Source organism: Brachypodium distachyon, chromosome 4 (genome assembly GCF_000005505.3).
Source record: "Brachypodium distachyon strain Bd21 chromosome 4, Brachypodium_distachyon_v3.0, whole genome shotgun sequence".
NCBI classification, from domain to species: Eukaryota; Viridiplantae; Streptophyta; class Magnoliopsida; order Poales; family Poaceae; genus Brachypodium; species Brachypodium distachyon.
Genome location: NC_016134.3, coordinates 10,335,211 through 10,354,039, shown reverse-complemented (window position 1 = coordinate 10,354,039; position 18,829 = coordinate 10,335,211). Strand labels below are relative to the sequence as shown.

The following is an 18,829-nucleotide window of genomic DNA, read 5'->3' as shown; positions in this document are numbered from 1 at the left end:
AAGTGCTCGGAGAAATGCCGCAACGGGATGTGGTGTGTGTTAGCCGTTGTAATCCTGGTGCGATTGTATCCATAGTTTGTTCGCTGATTAGCGAATAAGTAGGGCCATGCAGCGTGTGTTTTGTGCACGTCTTGACCCAGTTCTTCTTCCCGTTGGTAGAGTAGATGGTTGCGCCCGATTCTACCGTGGGATGGCACGAAAGAAGGAGTCGTGGCGCACTAGGCTGGCACGCCGAGACGCTATGGGATGGCATGGCTATTGCTCGGTCAAGCTCGCCTTTTATTTCGCTTTCAGTTGTAACAGCTTCGGCTGAGAATAAAGAGAGAAACCAGAAAAGTCGCAGAAGGTCACGCGGCACAAAATTCCCCTGTGTCCACTTCGTGAGTGTGAGTTCTTCCAGTTGATAGCTTTGAGAGTTGAGAGCCAGTTCGTGAGAGAGTTTGAGAGTTTGGCAACTACAGTGTGGTGCTGTTTCTTCTTCACAGAACTGTGCAGCGAGCGGTGCATCGATCTCAAGGGTTCAGCCGTTTCAGGCACGACCAGTGTTTGTCGAAATGTCGCGTCCACGGACCAAGGGGGCTCCGCTCCACCACCAACAAAATGTTGCGTCCATGCACCTCCGGCAGAAGCTTCCGCGCGCCGAGCAGCCGTCGCTCTCGACGCTGGGTGGAGCAAGGTGCCTGTCGCTGTCACTGTCACTGTCCTGCTTCCAAAACGGCGGCGAAGGGGGCAGCGTGCATGGTGTTTGTGGAAATGCCGCGCCACGAAATAGTGCCGGCGGGAGGCAACGTGGAAGGCAATGAAAGGCAAGTTCAGCACCATATATGTGTTTCTCCCCATCTGCACTCGAGTCTTGACTTGAATACATCGTCCTCTCTATGATATATGAGCATGCAAACTGCAAAGTGCTACGGTCAACTACCCAAGAAATCGGTCCAAGTCAAGCAAATTCAAGCAGCAGGGCACACCCACCCCCACCCCAACCCACACGCCCACGCATTGCTCTGGTCTCTGCTTCATGAACCAATAACAGAACATGGCGGTCTGAATCTTTCTTAGTGGTATTTTGCAGGCAATAATCCTTTCGAGCTAGTCTGAATCTTGTGTGCAGGTTACTAGGGGGCTGGCTGCCATGGCGGTGTGGACTGGGCTAGATCAGGCGGCGACGGTGGCGCAGCTGGTCGGCGCCGACTTCGGTGGGCTTATCTCCATGATCATGCAGCTGCGTTGACGGCTCGCCAGAACAGGAGGGAGCGCGAGCAGCTCGCACGCCGGGTCCTCATGATTGCAGAGCTTCTGCCGCACCTGCAGCTGCATGATCCAGAGGCCGTGTGGCTGCTGGTAGGGCTGGGAGACACTCTCCGGGACGCGCATGAGCTTGTCGTGTCCTGCCAGGGGAGGAGCGCGGCTTACCGACTTGTTATGTCTAGGAGGCAGTCAGGTTCAGGGAGGTCCAGAGCAGAATCGACTCCTATCTAATCATCTTCCCCGTCGTCAGCTACATCGGCATAACCCGCCGCCTTGACCGAATCTACAGCATCCTCGCTCCAGATGATGCCATAAACAGTGAACCGTCTCCACTGTCACAATCAGCTCAGCTGCAGGTATGTATAAGTACAATACAAATTGATCGGTTACTCCTCAAAAGATGATGGAAATTGATAAGGAGCATGTTCTATGATGGAGGGAAGCTCATAGTCATTTATGGTCTCTTCCTCGGGAGTCTGCACAGGTTGTTGAGGAGATACTACCAAATAGAATGGAATTCACGTTGGCGGAGATCATGGTGGCCACCAATAACTTCGCCTTTGATGCCAATATCGGTTTTGGCGGCTATGGAACGGTGTACAGGGACAGATTTCATGGCAGCCAGGAGGTGGCCATCATGTGCGCCGAGCAGCATCGTCACCAGAGGGTCCAGATTGAGGATGAATTCCGCGCGGAACTCGCCATCCTCTCCCGTCTCCGCCACAAGACCGTCATCCGCCTCTTTGGCTGGTGCATGAAGAACGAAAAGCGCCTGCTATCCTTCCCAAGAGAAGCAGGAGCAGGAGGAAAAGCAGGAGCACTTGATCGTGTACGAGTACATGGAGAACGGCACCCTCTATGACCATTTACACCACCAGCCCTCCTTCTCGCCTGTGACTCAATCCTGGAAGAAGCGCATCGAAGTGCTCTTGGGCGTGTTGCGCGCCATCGAGCACTTGCACTGCCACATTGTGCCACCGGCCCATCGCAACATCAACTCACGAAACATTCTATTTGACTCGAGTTGGGTTCCGCGCTTTTCCGACTTTGGCCAATCGATCATCTGGCACACAGCGATTGAGGAGGAGCTCTTCTCCGTTGTCGGCACGTTTGGGTACCTCGACCCGGAGTACTCTCACACAGGCCGCCTGAAGCCGGCAGTCGACGTGTACAACTTGGGTGTGGTGATGCTCGAGGTACGTACCGACGGGGAAGAAAGCAGCTATGGTTGAGGTGGGTGACAGCAAGTTACTTTATAGACTTGGTGTGCTTTGCAGTCCCCATCATTGAGGCCGGCAATCTTGGTGAGTTGCTGGACAAGCGCCCTGTGCCGGAGCCAACGCCGCAGCAGCTCAAGGCACTGGAGCACGTGGCGCAGACGGCAGCATGCTGCGTGCAGATGAAGGAGAAGGACTGGCCAGCCATATCAGATGTCGTCGCCAGCCTCGAGATGACGCTCGAGCTCATCACCCCTTCCACCTCTTTGGCTGGTGCGGTGCGTGAGTGTTATTTGCCTGTGCACTTCCACGGCTCTCGTCCATGTCCTCGTTTATGCTCCGACTTCCAAGCCACCTGAGAGCCGGTGTGATACACAGGAGGTGTCAGAAGGGGTGCTATCAGATTCAGACATCCTTGAACCAAGATAGTGCAGAAGACATGAAGTAATGTATTGTGGTGACTATTTGAGCATCACTGGAGGTTGGAAATGTGTGAGTGTGATGAGTTTTTTTTTCCCGCGAATCTCTGCCCTGCATCAAGATTTGCTCAATCACAATGCTGAGGTAATATGAATCTCCTCAATTCTGACCAAGTGTAAGTAGCTATGCGCATCAGCCAGTTATGCTCGATACATCCTGATGTTCTGTTCCAACTTCGAAGACAATATATACATGTGTGAACCCTGTAATGTAGACTTTCTTCCATCTCTTGAATGTTAAAGTCTTGATAATCATGCTTATACATACTCAGGCATGCTTGAATGTTTTAGTCTTGATAATCATCTATTGGATTATGTGATACTGCACCTGAGTCAACGAGTACAAAGGATGAAAAAGTCTTAATCGGATGGTTATGATTGTCGACTTAAAAATAAGGGAGTGGCTACGATCAGGCGACTGAGATTTTTAGAATCTCAATCGATACCCCTTAGCTAGCGTAAATAAATATTATCTCGTCTGCTTGAAATCCATCAGCTAGCTTTGGACGGAAAACAATCCATGCATGTGCATGCACGTGCGACTGAAAAAACTCCACGCTGAGCCATCTTGTGCATGCTTATGCAGAATTAATCCGTCAAGCGCTGGCTATCATGCATGTACATGACGTATAAATTTCACCTGCATAAAACACAAAAGAGTGGAAGAAACATGCAACAGGATAACAATTTTGTTCGGGAACAATCGTCTGGAAATTTGCATACAAATTTCACATGCAATTTTAAATTGCGCATAAAATTTCACCATCTATTTTTAAATTGCACATAAAATTTCACTTACAATTTTTAAAATTGCACCTAAAATTCCACGTGCAATTCTAAAAAAATTGATAATTATTCTTTTTTTGCCTTTTTCCTTCCTCCCTTTTTAGAGAAATTACGATGCAACATAGAAAATTACAGGCACAACTGAAATTTTTTGCGGATGTAGGCTTTCAAAATTTGCAACCTATGAAGTTGCACACTTTGCGCATATAATATTTTTGCTGTTATGGATTTTGGAATATGCAACTCTTCCAACAAAAATCGGAACACAAGAACATAAAATAAATGTGCAAATTATTTTATACTGCTATTTTGCATTATTGCACATATTGAAAGTTGAAAACAAATAGAAATAAAAATGAAAAACAAAAACTAAACGAGTTATAAATTAGAAACCAAAATAGAAAAAGAAAAAAAAAACAAGGCCGAGGTGAGGTTCGAACCTGGGGCCTCTGGGACGGCACAACGTACACAGACCACCAGACAACTACTTATAGCTGATTTAATTCAGTGGGTTACATGCTTCACTATGCATGTTTCAGCGGTCGGCTGAGAAAACAAATTTCTCAGACGACTGTTTCCTAGCAAAATAACTATTTCTCCTTAAAACAGTATGTTGTGGTTTTCTAGAATTGAATCCCAGTTATTGTGGTCCTTTAATATTTATTCCAGGTTTAGGCCGGTTTAATACCCAGTTCCTGGTTCCTACCCTAAATTTTTTTTACCCAGTTCCTTTTTATTTTGAGAGGAAAATTTTACCCAGTTCCTGTTAGCAATACCCAGTTATCTCGATGGGCCTCCGTCCTCTGGCCCGTTTTGAATTAGCTCGTTGTCTTTGGGCCAAAAAGGGTAGCCCAACTATATCAATACCCAGGTGTAGTTCGTTGAACGCCCGATCCATACGAGACGCAGCACCCGCGACGGAAGCTTCCGCGCACCAGCCAAGCAGCCATCGCTCTCGCCCTGGCTCATCCGAAGGAGATAAAACAGAGCAGAGCGGGGTGCGTATTTGCCGTCGAGTGCCGCCTTCCTGCTCCCCGACAAGACGGCGACGGAGCGCGGCGTGTGAAGTGCGCCCGAGGTGTTCGCGGAATTGCCAGACCGACGCGCTGCGGCGTGGAAATGGAATGGAAGGCCATGGGGCGGAAGATTCGTTCTTCCTCTCTGCACTGTAGCCTTGACTTGAGTACTCGTCTCTACTCTATGAGACGAGCATCGGAGGAGCAACGGTCAACTACGCAAGAATTCGGTCCAAGAAGTCATGCGCATCCAAGGTGCAGGTACGAGCAGTCCCCCTCACCTTCCGTGTAGTTTCGTGGAGACCATCTCACCTTCCTTGCTCTGCCGCGTTTCTGGCAGGCACGGGCGCCCCCCATCCCCATCCCCACGCGTTGCTCTGCTCTCTGCTTTATCAGGGAAATTTTACAGGCAACAATTCTCCCCGAAAGGCTGAAACTTGTGCAGGTACTACTTGACTGGCTGGCTGGCTGGCTGGCTGGCTGGCTTGCTGGTGTCTGCCATGGCGCTGTGGACTGGGCTGGGTCAGGCGGCAACGGTGGCGCAGCTGGTCGGCGCCGACATCGGCGGGCTCATCTCCACGATCATGCAGGCTGCGCTGACGGCTCGCCAGAACAAGAGGGAGTGCGAGCAGCTCGCGCGCCGGGTCCTCATGATCGCGGAGCTGATGCCGCACCTGCAGTTGCAGGATCCGGAGGCCGTGCGACCGCTGGCCGGGTTGGGCGATACGCTCCGGGACGCGCACGAGCTTGTGGTGTCCTGTCAGGGGAAGAGCGTGGCTTATCAACTTATTATGTCTGGGAGGCAGGCCGACAGGTTCAGGGAGGTCCAGAGCAGGATCGACTCCTACCTCATCCTCTTCCCCGTGATCAGCTACATCGGCGTAACCCGGCAACTCAACCGAATCTACAACGTCCTTGTTCCAGATCATGCCACACACCGTGAACCGTCTCCACTCTTCCAGTCGACTCTGGTGCAGGTATAGTAAAAATTGATTGAGCGCTCCCTGAGAAGATGATGAAATTGAACCATGATTGTTTTCCCGTGACGAACGAAAGCTTACTACTCATTTTTGGTTTTTTCCTCAGCAATCTGAACAGGTAGCCCAGGAGGTACTACCACATGAAGCCGAGGAGTTCAGGTTGCCAGAGATAGTAGCGGCCACCAATAACTTCGCCCTAGACACCAAGATCGGTGAAGGTAGCTCTGCAGTGGTGTACAAGGGCAGACTTCAAGATGGCCGGAGGGTGGCTGTCAAGCGTGGCAAGCACCAAAAGGAGGTATTCTTCAAGATAGAGGAGGTATTCCGCACGGAGCTTGCCATTCTTTCACGTATCCGCCACAAGCACATCATCCACCTCGTTGGCTGGTGCGTACAGAAGGAGATGGATAAGCACCTGCTATCGTTCCGAAGAAAGAAGCAGGATCAGGAGCACCTGATCGTGTATGAGTACTTGGAGAACGGCACGCTCCACGACCACCTGCACCGCCAATCCTCCTCGCCGGTGACGCTATCCTGGAAGATGCGCATCGATGTGCTCCTGGGCGTGTCACGCGCCATCGAGCACCTGCACTGCCATGCCGTGCCGCCTGTCATCCATCGCGACATCAAGTCAGAAAACATCCTTCTTGACTCAAGCTGGGTTCCATGTCTGACGGACTTCGGTTTGTCCATCACTTGGCATGCAGCGAACGAAGATGAGGTCTTCACCGTCGTAGGCACAACAGGGTATTTAGACCCACAGTATGCTCTATACGGCCATCTGGAGCCGGCGAGCGACATTTACGGCTTGGGTTTTGTGATTCTCGAGGTACTGACAGGGAAGAAGGTAATTACTGAAGGTTGGATGGACTTGGTGTCCTTCGCGCTCCCCATCATTGAGGCCGGCGATCTTGGGGAGTTGCTGGACAGACGCCCTGTGCCAGAGCCAACGCCGCAGCAGCTCAAGGCGCTAGAGCATGTGGCGCAGACAGCAGCATGCTGCGTGCAGATGCAGGGGAAGGACCGGCCAGCCATATCAGACGTCGCTGCCAGTCTTGAGAAGGCGCTGGAGTACATCACCCTTTCCACCACTTTGGCTGGTGTGGTTTCCTTGCCTGTGCACTTCCACAGCTCTCGTCCATGTCCTCGTTTATGTCCTGAGCCAGCTGAGAGCCAATGCGATAAACGGGAAGCGTCAGAAGGGGTGCTATCAGATTCAGACATCCCTGAACCAAGATAGTGCAAAAGACATGAAGATTTATTAAGGCGACTATTTGAGCATCAGTGGAGGTTGGAAATGTGTGAGTGTGATGAATCAAAAAAAAACATTCAGGAATGAGTGTCATTCATCAAGATTGGTCAGTCATGATGCTGAGGTAATATGAATCTCCTCAGCTCTCACTAAGTGCACTGTAAGTAGCTATGCATCAGGCTGTTATGCTCAATACATCCTGCTGTCCTATTCCAAATTCCAACTTTGAAGACAATATTACAGGTGTGTGAACCCTGTAATGTGGTGTATATCATCTCTTCAATCTTAAAAAGTCTTTATAATCATGTGTATACATACTTCGGCATGCTTCGATGTTGAAGTCTTGATAATCATACCTAATCTCTTGGATTATGTGATGCTGCACTTCAGTCAACGACTTCCAAAATTCAAATGTTTTAAGTACTCATCTCAATCTATAACAAGTCATCACGTGTAATTGATTCAGTTTTCTACGGAATGGTATTTTTAGTTTAAGATATCCAAAGGTACTAGCTACAGATTATAAAATAAATTAAAGCGAACAGAGTCATCCTTAAGATATCCAAAGGTACTAGCTACGTAACTCTGACGGCCAACCTCAAATGGTCCAGATATCAAATGTACGATCGATCTTTAACAGATTGCATTACTATTTCCAACAACGATGTCATGTGGAGAACAAAACAATGGCACTATCTATCTATTCGTGTGGCAGAAACAGGTAAAAAAGCTACGTTTCCACAGGCCGGCATATATACAATCCGGCGTTTGGTTTACAGTTTGATGGATCAACGAGTACCAACCTAAACAGGGACACACTACACTAGAGCTTTATCTGTCTTATGATCAGGTCATCTACAAAGATCAGGTGGTGTAAGCTGGGTGCTGCGGGCGTGGCGTCGGGCTATTATTGTCGGCCAGCATCCGGAGGATGCCAGCCATGTCTGGGCGCAGCACCGGGTCCTCTTCCAGGCAGAGCAACGCTATGTGGACACACCTCTTCATCTCCTGGAACTGTGATGCCGTTGCACCGGTGGCACGGGATAGCATCGGGTCAACACAGTCATCCTCCCTTCCGTTCTGCCAAAACTCCCACACCTGCAAAAACACGGGATTAATGACGACTCGAAACGAAAATAAGAGCAGATAATTGAGCATGTGTGCATATGCATAGTACATATATGAAGAGATGCTGACTACGAAGATACTTACAAACACAATGAGAAGTTCCTTCCTGTCATCCCCTTTCCGATGGCGGCTCCATCCAGTGACAACATCGAGGAGGAGGACACCAAAACTGTAGACGTCACTCTTTGCTGAGAATACAAGAGAGTTGGTGTATAATGAAGCCGTGAAACCACTTGAAAAAAAAAAACAAAGATATCGGTCGTATGAGGACACAAAGGAAGTAATTGAGCAGCGATTAGTCTATTGAAATGACACTGTGCTTAGGTACATACCATGGGCATACTACGAAATCAACTACACCCTCCTTGGCAGAAGTAGGTAACACCTTGGAGCTTCCAAAATAACAAATCTTTGGAGTATAGTCATAATCCAAGAGGATGCTGCTGGGCTTTAAATGGAGATGGATGATGCCTAGTCCACATTGCTCATGCAGATAATCTGCACCTTGGGCAATCCCTCGGATAATATTCAAGAGCTTTGGCCACTGTAGCCCATTGCCTGGAAAAGCAATAAATGGATAACTAGTTATCACACGAGATAGAGGGGCATCTTATTTAGAGAGATTTAGATTTAGTTGGGAAGGGGAACATGCCATGTAGGTGGTCGGACAAGCTTCGATTGTGCATGTATTCATAAACCTGGTAATACCGTCCACCAGAAGAGCAACGGCCCACAAGTTTTATAATATTCTTATGCAGAAGCTTTTCCGCCAACTTTTCCTCATTCTGACATTCATTTCTCCAAGCCTTGTATTGATTCTTACTATATTCTTTGATGGCAACTTCAGACCCTTTGGGTAATGCACCCTGAAAGAAAAAAAGCAACCGTCACTATATGATCTTATTACTATATTCGTTGCCAAAGTTAACTATTTACTAACTTCAGGTCCCACAAAAATTCCAAAATTGGTCGGAGAAAGTTAAATAAATCTAACATGTCAATTCCATGATTAAGACGAAGTATATGGTTTGGAATTCATATATCATGTCAATTTCATGGTTCATAGTCATGAAAACCATAGGGGGCATAAGCGATAGAATAAGCTGTTGCGAAAAGCAAAACGATCAATATAAAAGAGAGAAGTTGTTCGATCTAAATCCATAAAGTGAGGCCATACAACTTAGGTTTATATGAACATTGGTGCACATGACATGTTGGCCAAACATCAAGGATTAGCAAATTAACCATATGCAAGAAGCATGCAATTCAGAAAAACTTAAAACAGACTAGCAAATTAACCATGCAGGCATATAGAGCATACCTTGTACACGGTACAAGAGTCACTTTTTCCAATCAAGTTTTCTTCCAAGAATTTACTTGTAGCAACCTCCAATTCAGAGAAATCAAAACTATTGAAACCTGTGCACGTGGTGGAAACAAGTCATGAACAATATACATATACAGAAATGAGACCGATAAGCAAACACGAGAAAACAGGAAAGGAAATGGCATCTATGTATGTATAGGTAGAGCCTATGCTTTTTAGAATAACAGTACATACAGACTATTGATGTTGAACAATCTACATGATCTTACCTGATGATATGGTAGGAAGTTCCTCCTCCTTGCGAGAAATCGGCGAACAGGGCTCCTGAGATGACCATGCACAGGTTAATAAAACGAAACATATTTACATGTATAACCGATATATAACGAAATCAAAGAAGATGATGAAACCAAAATTTGTATTTCTGACTTAGGACAGTTTCTGCCATGAATGATCCACAAGGAGCGAAAAATCACCAATTCCTAATTAAACTGCAATTTATATCAGAAGAAGCATAATTCCCCCCTCAAATTCAGATTTCGATTGTCTCCTGGCTACAACTTGGACTTCAGCTCGAAACTAGGACGGCTTGGATTTCAGATTATAACGACAGTGCAAGCTAATTTCACATAATTGCATTTGGGGTAAAAACGTAGGCAAGGAAACTGCAATTAGTATACTAGAAGAAACATAATTTGCCCCACAATTCAGTTTTCGATTGCCTCCTAAGCACGAATTTGGACCTCAGATAGAAAACAAGCAAGTACTGACAGTGCAAGCAAACACATAACTACTATTGGTTACCTGAATCTGCGGTAGCGGGCGAAGCTGTGATCCGCCGTCACCACGATGCTTCGACTGGTGCGCGTCAAGCACGACGACGATGTTGGTGTGCATTCCGGCGACGAGGATGACGTCCATCATCCGCTCCGTGATGACCTGGTTCGCCCGGCGCAGCTCGGCGGACACCCTGTCGGCGTTGAAGCGGCGGGACACGGCGCCGTCGTCCTGGCAGTCCGTGACGGCCTGGAGGGCCCGGTGGAGCGCGAGGTGGAGGCCCTCGAGCGCGGCGGCCACCGCCGGGTGCTTCGCCTTCGCCTTCGCCGAGTCGTGGAGCGCGGAGAGGGCCGCGTCGAGCGTGCTGGCGCGGGTGGCGACGTCGAGGCAGTCGGCCCTGTTCCGCCTCGCCTTGCTGGCCGCGGCGTTGATGGCGACGGCCAGGCTGAAGATCAGCTTCACCACGCTCACGCTCCCCGCCGCGACGAGGACCATCGATTTGGTCCGAACCTCTCGTCTCGTCTGCGCCTGCGCCTGCAGTACCCAGGGATCGAGTAGAAATTGATTAGAGAGACCATGCGGGCCGCAATTCAAGATAGTTTGATGCGGAAAAGGGGGAGGAGATGGCCGGAAACCTTTAAGCCGCCGCAGGCACCGGTTAACAGCACGGGCCGCCTGTGCGGGAGACCTCATCCCCGCTAATCGGGCTTCGGTAGCGTAGCTAGAGCTAGCAACTAGGTGGGGCGGGGCGCGCAGCAAGTTTGGGGTTAGGGTACGTGGAGCGCGGCGGCGGCGGCGGCGTGCGGGGGGGAAGGGAAGGGAAGGGAAGGGCGCCTCCTGATGAGCGGGCGAACCCGTGAAGCAGCTAGCTCTGCTCTCTGGTGTTTGTGGAGCGCGCATGTGGGAGAAGAATAGTGGGTGGGGGAGTAAACAAATGCGTGTCGTCGGAATTTCTGTACGCATGGCAGATCAAAAACCGAATTTCGTTCCTAAATCCTAATGCAAATTAAACGGGTCGAACCGACGAGAGAGAGAGCGAGAGAACGGGCGAGAGTACCTCGTGGAATCGATTGATCACTGTTGCGTGCGTGCGTGCGTCTGGAACCGGAAGAACACGAATCTAGCGTGCTTGATTTGCTTGGGATCCTCGGAAACAGAGCTTCTTTTTTCATTGCTTAGGAGTACTTTATTTTCATCCTCCTCAATTGAACTTTTTTTCAACCTTCTAGTTTTTCTAACTTCTCATCTTTTATATTAAAATGTTTGACATCACCAAATTTTATCGTAATGTTTGATCAATTTTTATACAAAAATCGTGCTATCAAGGTTTACAACACCAAATTACCAGTACTCCCTCCGTGCCGAAAATGTTGGCGCGGGCGCATTCACAGGAAAATTTTACACTTAAGTCCTACAATGTTAAATTATTACGGTTACACCCTCACCAATTACTACAGCACACGCAGAGCTTGCAGCGGCACTAACAACGTTGATGCTCAGGCCGCCGTACTAATCACATCGGAGGCGGAGGCTACGGCGGCGGCATGTGCATGATCGGCAATTTCAAATCAATTCCCAAGAGGCCCATGCGGTCGCCCGCCGCCAGATGCCATCGATCATCGCAAGATGCCGTTGCACGCCTCCGTTGCCCGCTGCAAGATGCCATCGCATGGCTCTGTCGCCTGCCGCCAGATTGGCCCTCGCCGCCACCCGATTTGCCCTCGCTGCCGCCTAAGGGGAGTGCAACACAGGGGAGGGGAAGATGGTGGGCATCACAGGGGGAGACGAGGAGAGGCGGAGGTGAAAAGAAGCGTGGCGGAGGCGAGAAGGAGCACGGTGGAGGCGAACTGGCAGGGGAGGGAAGGTGGAGCGCGGCATCGGCGAGGCCTAGGACGGGAGGGGGGCAGTCGGGGAGAGAGCGAGACGAGAAGGAGGGGAGGCAGATTAAGAGACGAGGGGGTGGGGTTAATTCAACAAATGTCAGGAGCGTTTTTGCAAAACGAGCGTCATGCCAATCTTTTCGGCACGGAGTGAGTACTCCGTAGTTTAGTTGCATCTACCGTGAACACATGTCCTGGATATAGACAGTATATACAAATCAGAGGTGTACGTACAGCTTGGAACTGACAACGTCGAAAAGATCATTATTGTCTGTCTTCTAGATATAGGCCAATATGATATACTTCTTGCATCAGTGGATGGAGGAAGTTTTGGTACATAGGTACGGTTTTACTCGAGATTTGGCAATCATTTTGTTTTTTTCCTCGAAAAGAAAAAGGTAAGCAAGCACTTTCCTGTCAGTGTCGTCCATGCATGCACAGATGCATGGTCTCTAGCTAGTATACGGCTGTCCTGGTCGCGAATTTGGGTTCACAGCGACGCAATTGGTGCAGCTGCTTCGTTGACCCGGCGGTTGGTTTTTGTTCGCTTGCTTGCCCGTGAGCTTCACGGGCGCGGCCATGCACTGCTGCCAAAAAAAGAGTTACGAGTAGACCAAACTGACTAATTAATCACACCGAACAGTACGCATGGGAGTGACGAAGAGAGGTCTAGAGAGTGGCGGTTCTTCATCAAGTGACGAGCAATCCACCGCCGGCCGGGCAGCTACAGGACAAAATGCATGCGGGCCCGGGCCCCCATGTCATGTGCAGACGGAATGGGCCATGGCCCAAAAAGGTAGTAGGTGGTGGGGAGCGGGTGTTGTCGACGTGCGTGATTTATAGCGACTCAGCTTATAATAAATCGATCGGCGCCTTGAGGGACGCCAGCGTATCCAGAGTACAGTATTTAAGCTCCAACGAAAAGCCGGCCGGAAGCCCGAGCGAGCAACTAGCGCACGTGCCACACCGAAAACGTATCGTACCCACTGTACCCGTCGTCCCCCCGTTGGTCTCGTTGCAGTTCCTTATTTTTACCCGAAATGTGCCATGGCCAACTTGATCACCTCCCCAAAACGCGTACGGGGACAGCATATTGGTTTGCTTGGGATTTGTTCATGTGCACACAAAAAAAAACGTACGGAGTAGGTTGGTCGGACTACATTTTGCTTCGCAGGGCAAGGGACAGCGAGGTGTAGCAAGTAGGAGTAGCAACTACTACCTGAGGATTAATTAACTGATCGACGAACGGTTTGGTGCGCTGGCTTCTGGGCCCGGGCTGGCAGTGACGGTGGGAGGAGGGAGCGGCAGGAGAAACGCACGTTGTGCTCTGCCTCGTCCGGGTCGCGCGATACACCCGTCGACACGGACGCGGAGTACTACGGAACATTCCGGAATCGTATCACGCAGAGGTGACGCTGCAGCAGTACAGCCCGGCCGCTGCTCGACGTGTGTCCAGCCGCGCACAGGATTTAATTAGTTAGGGGCATAATTAGCGCATATTCTCTTCGACCCCTTTTTTCCTGTCGCGCTTTACGAAGCCTAGCCCGGGGGTATGCCCAGGTCTAAGTGTAATGGTGTACCAGCTGGTGCAAAATTGTTGCGCTTCTTTGTTCATATTATGCTTGAGTTAGCGTTCCTGTTGTTAATCTTATATGTGAAGAGTGCAAATTGTGTGTCAATCATGTTGTCTTGATTATTTGAGCACCAAATGTCCAGGTTCGAATGTGGAAGATAGTACAGAATGGGCCATGCGAGGAGGGTATAAACTCTCTATCCATGAAAGTATCCCACACCATCTCGAATAGGAAGGCCCCGCATCGATGGATTATATTCTGAGACATGGTTCTTCGTAAAATTAACAGCCGTGCTCTATGACAGTACTAGCACAGGTATGTACGTACGAAGTAAATATGATGTCAAACCGACTGTCGTTCAGTAATATCGTGTATGGAAGATTGGAAGTGTGTCAAAATACCATTGTAAAGAAGCTAAGCATTTCTCATATGACGATAACATTTCATAGGGAAATATACATCTACCAATTACACCAAGGAATAATAATACATTTAGAAAGATAACCATCAAAGTATATTGATCATGAGAAGGAACACACAGCAAACGGTCTGCGCAGATTGCATTACTTTTCCAACAACAATGTCGTGTGGAGAACAAAAACAATGGCACTACCTATTCGTATGGTGAACAAAACAATGGCACTACCTATACTTGGGGAAGAAAGGGGTGCAAAAAACTTCTATTTCCACGGGCCGGCTTATATACAATCCAGCATCTGATTTACGACTCGATAAATCGACAAATGCAAGGCCAAACAGAGACAGACTGCACTACGCTACAGTACACTAGAGCTTTGCGGTCGACCGTCTATCCTTAATCAGGTCAGGTGGTGTAAGCTGGGCGCCGCGGGGAACGCCTGCCGGCGATCGGGCTGTTATCTCTGAGCATCCAGAGCACATCGGACATGTCGGGACGCAGCTCCGGGTCCTCTTCCACACAGAGCAATGCCACGTGGATGCACCGCTTCATCTCCTCAATCTGCGATTCCGTTACGCCAGTGGCACCAGAAAGCCTGGGGTCAACGCACTCGTCCAGCTCCCCCTTTTTCCAGTACCCCCAAACCTGCACGAACGGGACACATGTAAGTATGTATCTAGCTAGAACGGAAACCAGTTAGTATCTGCAGCTATAATCCGAATTCTTTAAAAAAAAAACTAGTCTGGATTTCTCCCTGATTCAGTGAAATCAGAGTTACTACAAGCAAGAAACCAACTAGTAACAGGATGGAGTGGTTCTTACCAACTCATTTACCGGGTCCTTGCTGTTTTTCACTTCCTCATGTCTGCTCCATCCGCTGATGAGCTCGAGGAGGATGACACCAAAGCTGTAGACGTCACTTTTGATTGAGAACCTACGAGACAACATGTATTCTGGAGCCATGAAACCCCTGAAAAGGACCAATTACAAAAATCATTTCGCAGGCAAAAGGAAAACCCAAATACTTGTTTAAGTGATCACTACATACCATGTGCCGATTATGGTATCAACAATCCTTTCCTTGGCAGAATCAGCTAACATCTTGGAGATGCCAAAATCACAAATCTTGGGAGTATAGTCATGATCCAACTGTATGCTGCTCGGCTTTAAATGAAGATGTACGATGCCGAGTCCACATTGCTCATGCAGATAATCTACGCCACGGGCAATCCCTTGGATAATAGTATTGAAGATCTTCGGCCACTGTATCTTACTGCCTGCAAAATTGAACTAATTGATTACACAAGACAGAGAGAGATAGGGAATATTGTAAAGATTTAGTTGGAAGGGGAACATACCATGCAAGTGATCAGACAAGCTTCTGTTGTGCATGTATTCATAGACCTGGTAAAACAATCCACCAGAAGAGCAAGACCCCACAAGTTCCAAAATGTTTTTGTGTAGAAGCTTTCCCGTGATATACTCCTCATTTTCACATTCTTTTCTGCAAGCCTCGTATTGCATCTCACCATATGCTTTGATGGCAACTTTAGACCCGTCACGTAATTCACCCTGCAACAAAAAGGTCATTTGCACTATAATTAAAACGATATACATGTATTCTGTGGTAAGGACTTAAGGTAAGGTATTCAATAGTTCAAAAGTCTACAAAAATTGTAAACTTGACTGGAACGCCATACTGATAATTAAAGTAAGATGACCCAACAGAGTGATTAGAAAAATACGACTTTCCTTGGCATACAGAAAACAACTACAAATACTTCATGGTTAACTAGTACCTTGGTTACCATACGTACCAAAACCACGGTAAGCATACATATGCACAAGTGACATAATAAGCTGCCCTGAAAAGAAATCGGTATAAAACAATCTAAACAAGAAGTTGCTTTAAAACTAGGGCACACAACATAGGCTTATGAACATTCTAAACCACGGTAACCATGAGTACAGCACAAGTTATGATATACAGTTAGAGAAATTTACAAGAAAATTCCTTTAGCAAACCATGAGACTAAATGGAGCATACCTTGTATACGGTACAAGAGTCACTTTCTTCAATCAAGTTCTCTTCTGAAAAGTTTTTTGTAGCGGCCTCCAGTTCAGACAAACTGAACTTTTTGATACCTGCGTACGGTGTAAAAACAAGTAATCAACGCCATACATACACATAAGCGATAAGAGAATTCAAGGAAAAGGATATAACATCTGTGCAAAGGCTACTTTTTTTAGAATCGCAGATCATACTGCCCATAACAGACAAGAGAATAATGCAATGATGGTGAAGAGGGCGGGTGTTGTTTCTCTCATATAACAGTATACACAGTCATATTCATACCTGATGATGTGGCAGCAGGCTCCCCTTCCTTGTAAGAGTTCGCCACACAGCCCTCCTGAGATTAGTACGTACAGGTTAAGAGAACAAAACTAATCACAGAGGAAGTGTGCATCTACTCCCTCCGTCCCATATTAAGTCTCTCGAATGTACCCAAATATGGATGTATCTATGTTCGAAAAGCGTCTAGATACATGTAATAGAAAGTCACTTAATACGGGACGGAGGGAGTATATATTACTAGTATGTACTGTATCAAGGAGATATGTAGCGAAACCGACAAGGCATAGGTTTTAGAGTGGTCTTAATGTATCAAGGAGAGATATGAATGCACACTGATATAAATGATCGGTAAGGAGAGGAAATTCATCATTGCCTAATTAAACTGCAATTAATTTGCCCCCTATATGCAGATTCCCATGATGGCCTCCTGACTGCAATTTGGACTTCAATCACTTTATTCCAAAACCAGTACAGTACAATCAATACTAGTAGTAGTAGTAAAATTCAGACTTCATGACATACTGACAGTTTAATCTAGTACTAATTGGCAATTACTTGTGTTGTTAGTACCTGAATTTGAGGCGGCGGGCATTGCAGTAGTCCTCCATCTCCACGACGTTTCGACTGCTGCGCACCGAGCAAGATGCTGTTGGTGTGCATATTCGTGGCAAGGATCAAGTCCTGTTTCCGGTCCCGGATACTCTGGCTCAACTTAGCAAGATCGTGCGACACGTTGCCGGCCTTGACGCGGCTGGCGTTGTCGCCGTCCACCTCGAGCTTCGTCACAGCCTGGAGTGCCTGCTGGAGCGTGTCGCGGAGCTTATTGAGCGCGGAGATCACCGCCGGGTGCCTCGGCGCCGCGACGCCGTCGTCGTCGATGAGCGAGGACAGGGAGGCCTCGAGCGAGGAGGCTTGCTCCGCGATGTCCCCGCACTCCTTCTTGTTGCGCTTCGCCTTCCTCGACGCGCCCCTGATGGCGACGACGAGGTTGAAGATGAGCTTCACCAGAGTCACGGCCACATCGGCGACCACCATGTCGATTGCCGGTCGACTAAGTTCAGTCGGATTCAATTGGATCCTCCCTGTGCGCGCGCGCCCTGCCTGCAATAACAAACAGGGAGAATGAATCAATCAATTAACATGCGATTCCATCTAGCTACTACTCCGTAAGATTCATCCCATCCCCGAGGGGATAAACGGGATTGCCGAAATCCCCGTAATCCATAGATCAAATTCCCTTCAATCCTCCTCAAACCCTCCTCAATCCCGCCCGCGGCGGGACGGGAGACCTCATCTCCGGGACCCGGGCTTTAGTTCAGAGGGGCCGCTCGAGAGCTTGGCAAGCGGATGCGACGGCGCGCGCAGCGAGTTGCATAGAGTGGTGGTCCGCCGCCGGCGAGCGCGCGTGTGGGCGTGTAGCGACGGCGGCGGCGGCGGCACATGCGGAGGTCGTATTGGGTAAGGTAGGGTGGATGTGTTCTCAATTTCTTTTTCGGAGGAACTCTTTTTTCTGAAACTCGCTACCGATCGAGAGAGACTCGAAAAAGGCAGAAATCCGCGGAACAAAACGGAACCAAATCCACGAATACCTTTGGCTTTGGGCGTGCGTGCGTCGCCTCGAAGATCGAGCAGAAGAACCCTTTCCTGAACTTTTTTCCCTTTCTTTCCTGGAAGGAGAGGATGAAGTAATCGCAGGTGGTTTTCGTTTGGCTTTTCTGGGCTTTATATATGCGCGCAGAAAGAAGAGAAGAAAGAATTGAGATATCCGGTCGTGGGCAGGCGACGAGTCTAGAGTCAATGTGGGTGGTACACGCGGCGTATAGTATGGGGAAACGGCCTCGAGTTCCTTCGCTTCGGCCGTCCACAAGCGCAGCAACCGACTGACGGTTGTGGGTGCGTGGGCTGGTTTCATTCCGTGATGCTGCACGGTCAGTCTCGCTGCTTTCTGGGGGGAAGCGGCCGATTTCGCCTGACTCCACATGGACGCGCGCCGTGCATACAGTGCTCCGTCCGAACATTCCAGAATCACGCAAGTACGGAGTTGACGCTGCTCGTTCATTAAATTCCATACCATTTCCTTTTATTCATGTGCGATATAAAACTGGCTAATTACCCTGATCAAACGCTGGAGGCCGTATCTCGGTCATCATCAGAAGGTGGATCGAGAGAGTTTTTTTTTTTCAAGTAACAGAGTAATTATTTGAAGAAAAGATAATGCTAGCTTGTGTGCGTACGGCCCGGTGGTGACCTTCCTACGAAAGCAACCAACCGAGCCGGTTCTTCGTCAAAATACTCCGGATGGAGTTATAAAAGCATTAACCCAACCGCCCAATCAACCAGACTAGAGTACGTACGCAGCCGTTTTCTCCGTCAACTGATAAGTCCACGCCT

The 18,829-nt window shown here is 48.6% G+C and overlaps 3 protein-coding genes and 1 pseudogene across 6 annotated transcripts; 2 read left to right on the top strand and 2 right to left on the bottom strand.

Moving 5' to 3' along the window:
* Positions 1–872: 872 nt before the first annotated feature.
* LOC100838024 lies at positions 873–3,203 on the top strand (annotated as a pseudogene).
* A 1,511-nt stretch (positions 3,204–4,714) lies between these two features.
* Positions 4,715–7,350, top strand: LOC100831077 (putative serine/threonine-protein kinase-like protein CCR3). 3 transcript variants are annotated; one of them, XM_024455396.1, is made up of 3 exons: positions 4,715–5,001; positions 5,087–5,723; positions 5,833–7,350. In XM_024455396.1, exons 2-3 carry the CDS (start codon positions 5,247–5,249, stop codon positions 6,964–6,966), a joined length of 1,611 nt encoding a protein of 536 aa, XP_024311164.1. In that variant the 5' UTR covers positions 4,715–5,001; positions 5,087–5,246; the 3' UTR covers positions 6,967–7,350. The 3 variants fall into 3 exon arrangements, with proteins under 3 accessions (XP_024311164.1, XP_003577260.1, XP_024311163.1); XM_003577212.4 differs by having other exon boundaries at positions 4,715–5,007; XM_024455395.1 differs by having other exon boundaries at positions 4,715–5,723.
* A 238-nt stretch (positions 7,351–7,588) lies between these two features.
* LOC100837716 (putative receptor-like protein kinase At4g00960) lies at positions 7,589–11,127 on the bottom strand. 2 transcript variants are annotated; one of them, XM_010239141.3, is made up of 8 exons: positions 10,846–11,123; positions 10,238–10,744; positions 9,703–9,757; positions 9,428–9,525; positions 8,759–8,972; positions 8,439–8,664; positions 8,191–8,338; positions 7,589–8,076 (listed from the first exon to the last, which is right to left on the bottom strand). In XM_010239141.3, the coding sequence occupies exons 2-8, from the start codon at positions 10,703–10,705 to the stop codon at positions 7,843–7,845; spliced, it is 1,443 nt and encodes a 480-aa protein (XP_010237443.1). In that variant the 5' UTR covers positions 10,706–10,744; positions 10,846–11,123; the 3' UTR covers positions 7,589–7,842. The 2 variants fall into 2 exon arrangements, 1 of the variants encoding a protein (XP_010237443.1); XR_001407625.2 differs by having other exon boundaries at positions 8,038–8,076; positions 8,191–8,294; positions 10,846–11,127.
* Positions 11,128–14,155: 3,028 nt separating this feature from the next.
* Positions 14,156–18,236, bottom strand: LOC100837411 (cysteine-rich receptor-like protein kinase 19). The gene is made up of 9 exons (XM_024455397.1): positions 18,028–18,236; positions 17,009–17,539; positions 16,439–16,493; positions 16,130–16,227; positions 15,882–15,947; positions 15,441–15,654; positions 15,131–15,359; positions 14,905–15,052; positions 14,156–14,727 (listed from the first exon to the last, which is right to left on the bottom strand). The coding sequence occupies exons 2-9, from the start codon at positions 17,471–17,473 to the stop codon at positions 14,488–14,490; spliced, it is 1,515 nt and encodes a 504-aa protein (XP_024311165.1). The 5' UTR covers positions 17,474–17,539; positions 18,028–18,236; the 3' UTR covers positions 14,156–14,487.
* Positions 18,237–18,829: the final 593 nt, after the last annotated feature.